This window comes from Arvicola amphibius, chromosome 1, assembly GCF_903992535.2.
Source record: "Arvicola amphibius chromosome 1, mArvAmp1.2, whole genome shotgun sequence".
NCBI classification, from domain to species: Eukaryota; Metazoa; Chordata; class Mammalia; order Rodentia; family Cricetidae; genus Arvicola; species Arvicola amphibius.
Window position 1 is genome coordinate 123,218,052 of NC_052047.1, and position 14,993 is coordinate 123,233,044.

The following is a 14,993-nucleotide window of genomic DNA, read 5'->3' on the forward strand; positions in this document are numbered from 1 at the left end:
GAGTGTTTTTCTAAACATGTGTATTTTAGAAATTGTCATAGGCATTTAACGTTGTGTGTGGAGGTTCGCCTTATACCTAGCCGTGTCCCAGGCAGTCATGTGGTTCTCATGAGTGCACTTGTTGCTGCTGTGGTCATGTGTGGAGAGCCTCTCAGGGCAGAAATTGCTAAACCCGACAGCCGCAGGCCATGTTTCCTGTAGGCTTGGGAGAAAACCCAGTGGTCAGCACATCCTAGTATGGTGAAGAAGTGTGTGGCTGCTGTTAAGCATGTCCACCTGGCTTTAATCTGGACTCCTTAGTGGTGACAAGCAAATTGAGTGTGCCCCTGGTCTGTGTTCTGGGTATGAGTCACACACAGCCCCCACTGTCAACACACACACTCAGCCTGTCAATCAGGTGGTTCTCCATAAGTAGCAGGAACTGACTCAGGCTGATTCAGCAAAAGGAGACCTGTTAAGAAGGTTTGAGGTGGCGCCTGGAGAGCCATGTGAGCTCAGAGTCAGGAGGTGCTTGAGTCAACTGTACACTGGTGTGATGCTGTGCTGGGCTGCTCCCTCCGGGCACTCAGTGCTGCACACTCGTCATAATGCACCCACCACGTACCGGTCTACTGCCCTAGCCACTTGGTGTCTATGCCTGCACTTAGCAAAAAGCCTCCTGTTCTTTTGGGTCATTCCACTCTTGGCAACAGACCAAGGTGCTGCAGCAGTTCCCTGCTGCAAGGAAGGCCAGAAAAGCAGCTCCCTCACCCCCACCCAACGAAGGATTAATTCCCCAGACGGGCTGGCCACTGAAGGTACATACAGTCTTTCCCCAGGATCCGGTGTGCTCTAGTCACCTGCTGGTGGTAGATCTATTTAGCATCAGAAGCCTCACTCTGAATTCAGTGGCGTATCACCATAGCCCCTAAAAGCGCCCCACATTCAAACATACTCTTGGTTTTGTCCTTGTATAGTCAGGGTGTGGCTGAAGGAGAGTGTAACCTTGCCTGCTTTCCTTACCCCAGGAAACGTTAGGCTCCTAACGTTTATAGGTTTGGAAGTGTTTGACAGATGACTTATGGAATGGGTCAGCATCTCTTGAAAAGTCTGTGCGTGTCTGTAAATTAAATTCCTCATGAGCCTATTTTAATTTTCATGCAGGTAACTTTCTAGACTGGAAGTTGAGTAAGTGTTCTGTATATGTGGTTCCTTGTACTGACCAAAACTTCCTTTCAAATACTAGCAGTTAATCTCTGACCCCATATTTGAGTATTTACTGGCTAGTTTTCTGAGCCACAAGAGAAGCTCCATCAGTGTAGGATCTGGATGCAGACAGCTTGAGAGCATCACTGTGGGCAAATTCTGTCGCTTCTTCCAGACTGTGTTCACCAAGGGTGTTTAGCACCCAGAATACTAGCGCTCCCTTCCCTTCCCTCTTAGTGAACCATTTGTTCAAGGATTTAACTTTATGTTTTTATTTGTTCTAGTAGGTGGCAAGTGGGAGAAACCATCAGAAATTTTGGAAATCAAGGGACAGAATTGGGAAGAACAAGTGAACAGCCTGCCTGAAGTCTTCAGGAAAGCTGGCTTTGTCATCGAAGCTTTCACCAGACTGCCATACCTGTGTGAAGGCGACATGTACAATGACTACTATGTTCTGGACGACGCTGTCTTTGTTCTCAGACCAGTATAAACATGTGCAGGCCGAGCCTTCAGAGTCCACCCCTGGACTCTGCCCCCCCTCCCCCCCCAGAAGAGGGGCTGTGCCCAGTGATGTGAGGGGACTACCTCTGGAGGCTGCCATTCTCAGTATCATGTAGGAATTTTAAAAGCCAAAATACTAATTCTTTCTTTGTAGTGTGTAAAGGAGTGTTTTTAAAAACAAAAACCCAACTCTTTGTGTATTTTTAATCAAGTCTTTACTCAGAGTCACGCTTCAAATGCAAGTCACTCTCCAATTATGATGGAAGATATTTTTTATACTTAATTGCTGTAGGGACTCATTCCCAGACAAAGCAATAGTCATGACGTCATGGAACCAATAAATGGATTGTTTTTAATAAATGAAGACTGGCAATAAAGCTGTCCATTCAATTCCAAATATTGGTTATAAGGTAGAGCCACTGATAACTCTTTCATGTTTAGAAACTCCTTATGTTGCTATTCAAAAAAATGTTTTTAATCATGCTAATAAACGTTTTTGGAGATGACTCTGCCCCACATTTAAGTTACTTTGAAACTCTTCTTGTAGCCTAATACAGCTTTGGGTTCAGGATGCTCAGTTGAAGCCTGATTTGAAACATGCAGGCCGAACAGGGAAGGCAGGCTTCAGCTTAGGCATGGTGGAGCATGAAGCTTGCAGAGAACCTCTGGCGGTCTTGACATCCTTAGAATGACCAGCTTCATTTAGATAGAGTGCTTTAGGAAGCACCATCCGCAGCTCTGACCAGCCTCTCCCACAGCTCTGTTCTCCTGGTCTACCTGTGTCCTCAGGGTTGAAGCATTCCATTGCGTTGACTGACTGGATGCAGCCTAAAATTCAGCTTCTTCCTCTTCCTCAGGCCTCCTTTCCAGAACATGACTTATCCCCAAGTCCTTAACTGAGCTCAGTATTTGTCAAGAATATGTATGTTTGCTGATGACCATAGCAGACACATGCTAGAATCTGGGAGTGCCTCCAATAAACTCAAACACGGTGCTAGGGAGACCTCTTTAGCAAGATCAATAACCATTGTGGATATTCCGAAGAGCAGACTGCTTACCCCAGAGCCTAAAGTTCCAGTGGTCACAGCAAAGACAGCGCGAATGAGGGAAGTCACACTTATCCATGTGCTCATTAACTATTCAGATTTACACAGAGAAACTCAATCACATTTAACGACAACACCTGGGCAAAAGGGCCACACCCCAGCAGCCACCCCGCTGTTACTGTATTCTCAGAGGGGTCATGCAAGCGGTCGGTGGTGTAGGTGCTGTGTTTATTATTCAGTTTTTCAGGACACAAGGTAAATGAGGTACAGGTAGCACCCTAGATTGTGAACAGAGGAACGGAGCAACCCTAACATACTAGTTCTGTGGTGGAAACTTGCTTTTTTAGCTAACTGGCATCACTTGAGGGGCTGCTGTTTTAATCCTGCCAAGCCAGGGAAGGGCATTCAGAGGCAAGCGGCCCCCAAGCAGCTTCTGTTGTTGAAGTTGAGGTCTGTTGAAAAATATCACAGAGAAGCAGAGGAAGTACGTGTGTTTATGCGTTCAAGACAATTTTTCAAGAAAATCTGAGGTTCTCCAAAGATCAGTTTATTAGAAATGCTGGGTTTTGGCTTGGAAACCAGGTGTTTATGTTTGCTGTCTGGGCTGGGAAGCCTCGGCGCATGTCACCACTGGCCACTAGATGGTACTGTTGCTCACTGACGGGCAGTGCTTTTCTTCCCAAGTATAATAATGTGGCCTTGTGTGCAGCATTCCTGGCATTAAGTGCTTCAAACCCAGTTAAGGTCATGTCTGAGAAACCAAGAGCTCCATCTGTAGGTAGGCAGGCTTGCCAGTTGACCCTAAAGGTGAATGGAGAAAGGAAACACAGCTTGCACCTGGGATTTCTGGTGCTCTGCACCTGCATTCCAAACCCCCGAGTGTTGAGAGCACTGTTTACAGAGAAGGGAGGGGAGGACACAAGGCCCCTAGTCATTTCCCTTTTGGATGAGGTCATTAAAGTCGGTACTGTATTTCCCACCATCCTGTTTGAACTGTCAGTTTTTTGTTTGTTTTGTTTGTAGCCAACTTGCAACAGGAAACAAGCTGAGCTGGGAAGTAAGTGAAACGTAGGTGTTCCCAGTCATTAACACTGTACAAAATTTGGGCATTGACACCACAGATCACAAACTTGGGCTCATAATTGGCTCGAAACAATCAGAACGCTCACAGACTTAAAGCCTATGTATCAAAGATAGAATGGATCGGCAGATAGTTGAATAAATGTTTGTTGAGCAAGCACGAGGGCTGGAATATAGATTCCCCAGGTACATGAAGACCTTGGAATCCTAGCATGTGGGAGTCAGACATCTCTGGAGCAAGGTGGCTCCCCAGGTAAGCTCCAGGTTCAGTGAGAAATCTTGCCTCAGTACATAAAGTGGAGAGCAATTGAAGAAGCGACCAGAAATCAGCACACACATACACACAGAAGAAATTGACATTGTATGCGCCTGAAGAAATACTTATGATGTAAATGTGAAGACTCCATCCTGAAATTACAGCGCTCGGATTCTGTAGGCCTCTTGTAACTAAGTGATGAGGGGGTGTGGGTGGTGAGGCGGTGAGACTCACAGACGGCAGCTGTGTGCACACTGCTTTATCAGTTCAGTGTGCACACTGCTTTATCATCAGTTGAGTGTGCACACTGCTTTATCAGTTCAGTGTGCACACTGCTTTATCAGTTCAGTGTGCACACTGCTTTATCAGTTCAGTGTGCACACTGCTTTATCAGTTCAGTGTGCACACTGCTTTATCATCAGTTCAGTGTGCACACTGCTTTATCAGTTCAGTGTGCACACTGCTTTATCAGTTCAGTGTGCACACTGCTTTATCAGTTCAGTGTGCACACTGCTTTATCATCAGTTCAGTGTATTGTGTTGTCTACCTTCGAGGTAGAAATTCTAAAACTTCAGTGGTGTCTTTAATTTTGAACGGTTTTAAAAGTGAACTGACTTGGGACTAATTCTAGGTTTGTAAAAATGAGAATTCTATCTAGTGGCCCTGGTGCTCCTGTCTGAGGGGCCCATCCCAGGTTCTGGGCTGTCAAGATTCGCTTCTTTTCCTAATAGTCTTTTCCTGTCCTCCGTTCCCATTCAGGATGCCCCACTCCAGCAGCTGTTTACCCCCCCCCCCTTCAAAGATTTGTGTGTATAAGTGTTTTGCTGGCGTGTGTACATGTGCTGGTGCAAGTGGAGGTCAGAGGGGGCTCCAGGTCTTGTGGTCCGTTGTGAATCACCATGTGATTGCAGAGAACTGAACCCAGGACCTCTGGAAGATCAGCCAGTGCTTTAACCCACTGAGCCCTCTCCAGCTGATTTCATTTTTTAATTACCAATGCTGACTGACATAGAATGCCATCATTTTTCTTTTCCCATCATTGTGTAGTCAAATACATGTAACGGATTGACCACCAACCATTTTCAATGATGTTTGTAGTCTAACAGTGCAATCTTTCCCTTCATCTGTCTCTAGAACACTTCGTTTTGCCAGAGTGGAGACTTCCTATTAACCAACTCCATATCCAGGTTCCACCCTAGTATATACTAAGTGAAATAAATCAGTCTCTCTCTCTCTCTCTCTCTCTCTCTCTCTCTCTCTCTCTCTCTCCCTCCCTCCCTCCCTCCCTCCCTCCCTCCCTCCCTCTCCCTCTCATACACACACACAAACAAAAAAAGACCATGACTCTATGTCTGCAAGGGACGTGGACTCCTGAAAGTGGAGGGCTCATCCATTTGTCTACTGATAGACGCTCAGAGCACTCCACATTTCAGATGTGTACGATGCTGCTGTGTTTATGACTGTATAAATATTTCTTCAAGACTGTTTTCACTTTCTGGGAGAAGATACCAAAAGTGGAACTGCTGGATCACACTGTAACTCATTCTAATTTTAGTGTTTTTTTTTTTTTTTTGAGAAACTACAATAATGAAACTTTTATATGCCCACCAACAGTGCCCCGAGTTCCAGTTTGCCCACATCCTTGCCAACACTTATTTTAGATATCAGCTGTCTAATGTATACGAGCTGGTTCTGCTTGGTTCTCATTCCCTAAGGATCAATGCATCATACTTTTATAGTTCAACCCGGGGCGTTTGGCTTCATTTCCTGGTAAAGTGCACTTTGTAAATATCCATTGGTACCGCTGAACAACAGAATCCCTTTTCTCTATGAAATCTTAGACCTCTGGAGAATTGGGAGAATATTGTTACATAACTAGAATTTAAGAGTCCCCCTGGGTTTGGAAGTCAGTCTGACCTATTCAGATGAATGAATGCCTTCAGTATAAAGTCATTTTTGAACTACTTTCAATACCTGTAAGGTGGTAACAACATTGGATATCTGCACTTCTGTTCAAGAGCATAGATAAGGATAGATAGGATGCCCAGATGCTATTGTCAGATTCCCTGTTAGGATATGACACAGTATATTTTTACTTTTTTGAGATGGGGGTCAGGCTGGTCTCAAACTCAAAGAATTTGGAGTGATCCTTGTATTCCAGTTCCTGTAGTGGAGGGAACTGTAGCTCTGTGCCACTGCCTTGGCTGGAGTATTGCATGTTTAAATGCCTGTGAGCCCCCAGCCGTCTCCCAGCGGTGGGTTGAAGTGACCAGGACGTTAAGCTTGCAATGTTAGTTTCTCAGCACTTGTGTTTGACACGCCGATGGGTCACAAAGCGGAGCTTTTGCATTCCAAATATCACGCTAACTAGAGAAAAGAAAAACAGCCCAGAAGAAGGCAATGAAAATGAGCGTCACTTGTCTGACTCATAGCGGAGCGTACCACTGGTGACATTTTGGTGTCTTTGCCAGGCTCCCCAGTGCGTGTATGTGCCCATTCACACGACTCTACATGCTGTGATAGATGCTTTTACTTCTCTAGAAGAAATCGTGCAAAGCTCACAGGTGTCTAATCAGAAGCTGACAGAAGATGCAAGATTTTCCTATCATTCAGGGCTTGAGAACGGAACCAAAGCCTGGGGACAAAAGGATGGTTTTGAGGATGTTGGAGAAAGAATATCAAAGTCCACTGATGGGCATCAGAACACCTCCGTGGGTTCTTTCCGAAGAGAATGTTTAATTTTATTTTGACAATAATTAAAATTAGGATGATTGAGATGTTTCATTAAATGAGAGAATTGCAAGAGAGCCTCCCAGATCCATAATTGTATTTTCACTGGGTAAGATGAAAAACAGGTATGCATAATCTCACTGGCACAAACCTGTTATTTTAATGTATTTGTATCTCATTTTAATAAAAGCACATATATTAGGAGTTGGCTCTTTTGGAGATGAAAGGTTTTTTTTGGGTGTGTGTGTGTGTGTGTGTGTGTTTATTATATGATCTTTCTTAAGAGACTGTTCTTCCAGTGGGTATGGGACCCAGGGCTGGCACGTGCTAGGCTCCTCTACCACTGGGCTGCACCGGCAGCACAAGGCTATTCTTATGGGAAGTATACTCATGCCGTTGATGGATGGTCGTCTAGCCACGGACTTGAACTTGACGCTGAGCACCTAAGACGGATCTCTCCCTACTATCACCGTGTGCATCAGTTGTAGCCTTGCTGGTAAGAATGGAGTTTTTCTGGAACGCTCCAAACGTGGTTTTTGTTTTGTTTTTATGCATGGTGCTAAAGTAAGGAGACTTTCACATCGACTTCAGTAACTAGAGACATGCCAGTCTTACCCCATCCATTCACCTGCCACTCCTGGATCCCATCCTCATGCCCACCTCAGCCTTACAGTTTGTAACTGTGTTTGTAAAAACGAGAGACCTCTTTTGTTATTGTTGTGGTTTTGGAGACAGGGGTCTCTGTGCAGCCCCGGCAGGCCCAGAATTCATAGGCTAGGCTGGCCTCAAACTCACAGAGGTCTGTGCCCACCACAGCTGGCTAAGATGGTACTCCTAAAGAGTCTGCTACAGTGATCGCAGCTTGAAACAGCCAGGCTACCAAGCATCTAGCGGTCACATGACTCCCACTGTAATTTTGCAGTCTCGTGTTTTAGGACTGGACCCTCACCTTGTCGCCCATGCTGGTTTCTAATTCGTAGTTCTCTCGTCTCAGCGTCCCACGTGCTGCAGCGACGGCCGAGCATCTCTCCCCCCAGCTCGACTTTGGAGTTTGAATGGTGTCTTTGAATCCGGACCCAAATAAATTCCCTGCATTGTCATTGGCCACTGTCTTTAGGGAAGCTAACCGTCCAGGCTTGGGAGATCCCAGGCAATAGGACCTAGGCAGGGAAGGGGGCGGAGGAGCTGCGTGCTCTGGTGCAGTCCTGAAAGTTGTGGCTGTCGCAGCACCACCGTGGCTGGACTCAGAGCCTTGGAGTCTGCAGCTTAACAGGTGAGGACCCGCGGACCAGACGTTGGGGAAAGCAGTGGACAGACAGTAGGCAGAGTGTGGGTGCCTTATATGCTTCTAGATATTCTCAGGATGGCAGGAGGGTGTGTGTGTGTGTGTGTGTGTGTGTGTGTGTGTGTGTGTGTGTGTGTGTTGACCCTTCACAGAACAGAAGGCATCAGGACCTACTTAACAGTCACATCAATAACAGATACCATTTTAAGGACCCTTGCAGCAACAATAGTGCCAGTCACAGAACAACTATTGCTGTTTGAGTTCTGCTCTCCAGGCTGGGCTGGGAGCTTCGGGGATGTTAAAGGCGAGGAGGTGTTAATTAATGCTTGCCTGGCTCTTGTGAAAAGATGGGGCCAGTATGCACTGGATACATACTTAGTTTATTTTGCACTGGGACGTAAATGCAATCCCCACACCCATGCTTGGCGAGCAAGCTCTCCCACTGAGCTATCTAACCTGTCACAATACATTTATGCATGCCTAAAATCATGTTTACATGCTGCCCTCATATATAAAGATGGAAACGGTCAGAGAGGTTAAGGGATTTGCTCAGTAGCACGCAGGTAGGAACTGGCGGTTCAACTTAAAGCTGTGATCCTATCCTGGGTTGCTGCTGGGTCCCTGGGATTGGGATTTGGGACTGTTGAGCATGTCTGGTGTTTGCAATCCCTTAGTCCAGACCTGGCTCTGTCACCTAGTAGCTGCAAGGCCTTGATCTGCTCACTTGGCTTCTGAGACATACCATTCTCATGGGTGAAGTAGGCACAACGGGGGTGTTCACCTCCAAGTTTCTGCAAGTGTTCAGTGTGGCCGTGCACGCACTAGGGCTGGCCTCCTTCAGTATTTTCGAGGGCCATGAATCTTGGGGATTCTGCAGCTTTAGAGCGCACACTGCCATTTGCTCGCTGTGTGAGCTTTTCAAGCATATGAACTCACCTGTGAAACACAGTCGGGTAAACTCAGGGCTGCTAGAATAAGCAGGGAAGGACACCGGTGAAGAGAGTACCCAGCAAGTCCCTTCTCTCCTCCTCTTCCTTGCATTTTGGAAGTCAGAGCCTTTTGATGGTAGTCAAGGCAGACACTGAGAGTTTGTGTTCTGGTCAAGGGGGCAGGTTCTGAAGCCCCTGTACCTCTCTCTGACTTCTGCAGTCCTAAGCTAGGGGGTCCCAATATGACGTACTGAAGTAAATGCAAGCTCACTAACTCATGTGGGTTTTCCTTTGCCTTAGCCATGAGCTGTCTTTGTTTTGTTTTTAGTTTTGAGAAAGGGTTCCACTATGTAGCCCAGGGTATCCTGGAATTTGATATATACACCAGGCTGCCCTTGAACTGGCAGTGATCCTCCTGACTCTAACACCCTCCAGAGTACTAAGATTGGATTACAGGCACATGCCATCACACTCAACTATGAAATGATACCTTTTATTTGTGTGTGTGTGTGTGTGTGTGTGTGTGTGTGTACACGGGCCCATGTGTGGAGCTCATGCCCCAGACTTTAAATGGAGCTGCCTTACAGCAGTGGCAGACTGTTAGTTGTCTGGGTGGCATGTCTCAGCTTGAAGGAACCTCCGAGCACCGCTTCTCATTTCGTAGAAGAACAACTTGCTTCTGGCTCACCCGTGACTTGTAAGTTTTGAGATGTTAAGTTGGGAGCACCTCTTCTAGTCGACCAGACCTCTGACCGCTCCCTCAGGCAACCTTCGTCCCAAGGAGCTCTGAGGTCTGCAATGACTGCCGCTGTGGTCATCTGAGGTTCTGCAGGGTGGTTTGGTGGAGAAAGGACAGGGCCACAGAGAAAGCTATCAGCTGTCCACCACCAAATGGTCCATGCCTTGCCTAGTTCTTTCAATCCTTTTGACCAGCCCTCTCCAAGAGAGTACCCCAAAGGGCTTTTAATTAAAACCAAATCCGCAATTGGCAGTGAGCTAGGTTTCACCAGACTGAAGACATTCAGTCCCCCAGAAAGAGGAGTGCTTATTTCATTATTGTAACCCTCTCGCAGCGGTAATAGGATCAGCGTGGTCAGGCACAAGAAGCGTCATTGTCTGGGAAATTGGAGGACCGAGAATGAGGCTGAGGGCCCAGGGGCACGTGACCAGAGAGGACAGGGAAGGAGGCGAGAGGTTCCCCAACCGCTCAGATCCAGGAAGTTGTTAGAGCTGAGCATAGCAGCTCTGAGGAACAGCTGGTGAGCCCTGGTTTGTTCAGATCCTACCAGAACTAAGGGTCTTGGTGCCTGGTGTTTCGAAAGTGTCATGGTCTGTCTTGGCCCTGGAAAGTCAAAGAAGCACAATAGCTTTTTTTTTTAATGTTTGTTGTGGAGGTTCCCTGAGGGACAAAACAATCCATTAATGTAATAAGTTAGGCAGTGCTGATGAGAGTTGGACTAGAGAATGCTGGGTGCCTGTAATTTCTGGATAGCACCAACCCACCATGGGATTTTCTTTACCTCCAGAAGTTCCTTCTAATACTGGAAGAGGGTGCTGTTGTTACCTCGTTACTGGAATTACTGAGGGAAGTTCCCTTTTAAGGTTCTTAGTTTCATAAATAAAACAATTTATAAATGGATTCAGAAGGAAGGTTAAAAAAACAATTATACTGGAGTTTAAGAGAAAAACATATAGAAAAGGGGAGGTGAAAAATCCCAGCAGCCACCATGAGAGATAGAGAAGTTGTGCTTTTAAGTTGCAAATAGCTTATCCAGAAGGGACAAGCTTCCCTGAGGATGTGAATGGACCAGAGAGCCTAGGAAAGAGCTCTAAACGCTCCGGCCATGCTGTGGTCTCTAGTGGCACCCTTTCTCAGTGGTTCTGGGGCTTGCTTTCACATGTGCTGTGTTCGTTAGATAAAGCCAGGATGAGGAAGTCTTCCTCTGCAAGCTGGCTTATTTCTTTATTTTTATTATGTATACAACATTCTGCCTCCGTGTGTGCCTGCATGTCAGAAGAGGGCACCAGATCTCATTAAAGATGGTTATGAGCCACCATGTGGTTGCTGGGAATTGAACTCAGGACCTCTGGAAGAATAGTCAATGCTCTTAACCTCTAAGCCATCTCTCTAGTCCATGCCCTCATACTTTTTTTTTTTTTTTTTTAAAAAAAAGACAGGGTTTCTCTATGTAGCAGTTCTAGTTATTCTGGAACTTGCTTTGTAGACCAGGCTGGCCCTGAACTCACTGAGATCCGCCTGCCTCTGCCTCCCATGTGCCACCACCGCCCGGTGGAAACTGGCTTGTTTTATGTTAGTCTAGCCTAGCTTTTTTTCAGTCCTGACTCCCCTTACTCTCCTCTCTGGGGTGTGGCTTGCCTGGGAGTCAGCAGAAGCAAAGTGTAATTTCCGGTCTTCATCCTACTTGTCCCCTGAGCATCCTGTGTGCTTCCTCTTGGTCACCTTTCTTCCCCAGGACTCCCCAGCCTTGTGGCCACTCTTCTCAGTTCTCTTTCTTGCTTCCTCTACATCTGTCCAACAACCTTTTAACTTAAAAACAAACAAAAACAAACAAACAAACCACTAAACCAAAACCCCAAACAAAAACAACTTCTACCGATGTGTTTAAAAGAAGCTGAGATGGTCAAAACTGCGAACCTTTACACCAAGAAATGAGAGCGTGCATCGCTCAACGGTGGAAACGGTGTCTGGGATTGCAGCGTTGGGAATCCCGTTGTGTAAAAGCATTGTGCATACTTCTGCAATCCAAATGCTACAGGTCAGTCCTACCAGGTGGTTGTTCGCAGTCAATTCTGGTAAAAATGTGTTGTGTGAGGTTTCTGTGGCAGACACAATGTTTCACAGTAAATACTTGAAAATCCCATTTAGGTATTGATTTTGCATGTGTAAGACTGGGTGCGAAAATGTAAATTCCATATGTGGAATGTTTATGTTGTAATCATAACATAATAATATCATTATAAAATTTTATTTGCTAATATTTCTATATTATTATAAAATATTATTTCATAGCAATTATTATAATATAAAATATTTTGTAATAATATTTTTATTATAATATTGTTATAAAAGACATTCTTATTCTTCTATTTTTTAAACATTCAAACAAACATTTGTGTGTCATCATCAATGTACTCAAACACAGGAGCCAATCAGCTTTATGAAGAGCAAAGGTTTCAAGGCTCCCCCATGACAGATGAGCAAGCATCTGTGGTGAGGTGGCACATTATGCCTGGCATGTTTATTGGATGACTGCTCCCCTCATCAGCCAGAAAGCAGAAGAGAAAGAGGGAAGTTCCAGGATTCTACAATCTCCTTTGAGGACTGACCCAAGAACCTTACACAAAGTACCACCTCTCAAAGGCTCTATCACCTCCGAAGAGTGCCATCCTGGGGACCGAATCTTTAACATGGCTTCTGGGGGACATTGGCCATTTCAACCACAGTTCTAGTCCTCTCATGAGCTGTATAAATCAGGTAGCCATTTGAACTGACCAAAGGTGCTGCTGACCCTTCCATTACAGTATTAGATGGCTCAGCAGAGGGACTTTCTGCCTGCTCTGATGGCTTGAGTCTTGTTCCTAGAATCCACGGGGTGGAAGGAAAAAACTGCCTTTTACAAGTTGTCCTCTGCCCTCAACGTGAACCCTATGGCATGCTCCTCAAGATAAATTCAAGATCAATAAATGAGCGCAAAATTATTTTAAAAGATAATGGCTCTTTAGAAAAAAATGTAACAAGAGTTTCGTCATCAAATTTAAAAATATTCTTTGAAATATGCACATAGTCAGGGCTCAGAATTTTCAGGGTTCTTTTTGTTTGTTTGTTTTTGTTTTGTTTGTTTGAGATAGAGTCTGGTAGATATCTCAGGTTGGCCTTGAACTTTCTACGCACCCAAGGAAGACTTGAACTTCGACCCTCAACACCTCTCCCAAGTGCTAGGATTCCAGGTGTGTGTCAGCCTGCTGGACTTAGGTGATGCTGGGAATTGAGCCTGTGGCTTTGTGCATGCTAGGCAACTGGGCCACTTTTGCAGTCCTAATTTATTTATTCGTTTGTTTTATATTCCAGTCTCAGTTTCCCCTCCCTCCTCTCCTCCCAGCCCACCATCTCTGCCCCCTTTCTGTTCTCATCCCCCAATCCACTCCTCTGTTTTCATTCCTTTTCAGGAAAAGGCAGGTCTCCCGTGAGTATCGATAAAACATGACATATCGAGACACAGTAAGACCAAGCACCTCCCCATGTTTTAAGGCTGGGTAAGAAGACCCAGTATGGGGAGTAGGGTTCCAGAAGCCAGTCAAAGAGTCAGAGACAGCCCCTGCTCCACTGTTAGGAGTCCCACAATAGGACCAAGACACACAGCTGAAACATATATGCTGCGTGCACAGGTCAGTTCCATGCAGGCCCCCTGGTGGTCAGTTCAGTCTCTGTGAGCCCAGTAAGTCCAGGTTAGTTGATTCTGTGGGTTTTCTTGTCTTCTTGACTCTTCTAACTCCTACAATCCTTTCTCCCTCTTCTGCAGGATTCCCTGAGCTCCACCTAATGTTTGGTCGTTTGTCTGCATCTGTTTCCATCAGTTGCTAGATGAAACCCCTCTGATGACAATTGAGCTAGGTACCAATCCATGTGCACAGCAGAATATCGTCAGGCATCGTTGCATTAACATTTCCCCCCCTCCAGTTGTATTTAATTCTATCCTAGCTTTCTGGGTCATCCAGCCTGTGGGTCCACTCCAGGCAGTGTCAGGGTGGGCTTACTCTCCTGGCATGGGTTTTAGAGCAGTCATTGGTTGGCTGCTCCCTCAATCTGTAGGCCACCCTTACCCCAGCACATCATAAGCAGGACAGACGGTGGCTCGAAGGTTTTGTGGATGGGTTGGTGTCCACTCCCTCCACTGGAAGTCTTGTCTGGTCACAGGAGATGGCCAGTTCAGGCCATGTACTCACTATTGCTAGGAGTCTTAGCTGGGGTCACCCTTGTAGATTCCTGGGAGATTCCCTTGCACCAGGTTTTTACCTGACCCCGAAATGACCCCGTTTCCAGTAGTCTCTTTCAATACTCTCCTCTTCCAACCTGAATGCTCATGTTCCCATCCTCAGCCACCCCCAGTCCACTCATGAACCAACTCTTTGTTTCATTGATGCTTTGTATTGCTCTTTGTTTCTGTTTTATTGATTTCAACCCTCAGTTTGATTTTTTTTCTGCCATCTACTCCTCTTAGGTGTGTTTGCTTCTCTTTATTCTAGAGCTTTCAGGTGTGTTCTTAAGTCATTAGTATGAGATCTCTCCAGCTTCTTCAAGAAGGCACCTAGTGCTATGAACTGCTTTCATTGTGTCCATAAGTTTGGGCATGTTGTACATTCATTTTCATTGAGCTCTAGGGAGTTTTTAATTTCTTTATTTCTTCCTTGATCCAGTGGTAACTCAGTAGAGAGGTGTTCAGTTTTCATGAATTTGTAGGCTGACTGTTGTTGAAATCCAGCTTCAATCTATGGTAGTCTGAGAAGATACAGGGGGTTATTTCAATTTTTTTTTGTGTGTGTCTGTTGAGACTTGCTTTGTGGCTGAGTATGTGGTCAGTTTTGGAGAAGGTTCCAGGAGGTACTGAGAAGAAGGTATATTCTTTTGTGTTTGGGTGAAATGTTCTGTAGATACCTGCTAGGTCCATTTGATTCATAACATCTGTTAGTTCTGTTATTTCTCTGTTTAGTTTCCGTCTGGATGACCTGTCCATTGGTGAGAGTGGGGTTTTAAAGTCTTCCGCAATTATTGTGTGGGATGTTGTGCTTTTTTTTGAAAATTGATTTTATTGAGCTCTACATTTTTCTCTGCTCCCCTCCCTGGTGTTGTGTGTTTTAAGCTTTAGTAATGCTTCTTTTACAAAAGGGTTGCTCTTACATTGGGGACATAGATGTTCAGAATTGAGACATCATCTTGGTGGATTTTTCCTATGATGAGTATG

The 14,993-nt window shown here is 45.5% G+C and overlaps 2 protein-coding genes across 3 annotated transcripts in view; both read left to right on the plus strand.

Annotated features, from left to right (window-relative positions):
• Positions 1-2,192, plus strand: part of Mettl9 (methyltransferase like 9) — a 40,513-nt gene extending 38,321 nt beyond the window's left edge. Inside the window, exon 5 of one of the 2 annotated variants that reach the window (XM_038322303.1) lies at positions 1,473-2,192. In XM_038322303.1, the coding sequence (XP_038178231.1) occupies positions 1,473-1,675 (203 nt within the window). In that variant the 3' untranslated portion in view covers positions 1,676-2,192. Of the gene's footprint in view, positions 1-1,469 lie in introns of both variants that reach the window. The other variant, XM_038322295.1, reaches the window with a different exon arrangement.
• A 445-nt stretch (positions 2,193-2,637) lies between these two features.
• Otoa (otoancorin) overlaps positions 2,638-14,993 on the plus strand; it is a 91,312-nt gene continuing 78,956 nt past the window's right edge. The window contains 6 exon segments of the mRNA XM_042054085.1: positions 2,638-2,938; positions 3,442-3,683; positions 6,540-6,779; positions 7,098-7,282; positions 8,236-8,439; positions 10,086-10,271. Coding sequence (XP_041910019.1) covers positions 2,638-2,938; positions 3,442-3,683; positions 6,540-6,779; positions 7,098-7,282; positions 8,236-8,439; positions 10,086-10,271 — 1,358 coding nt within the window.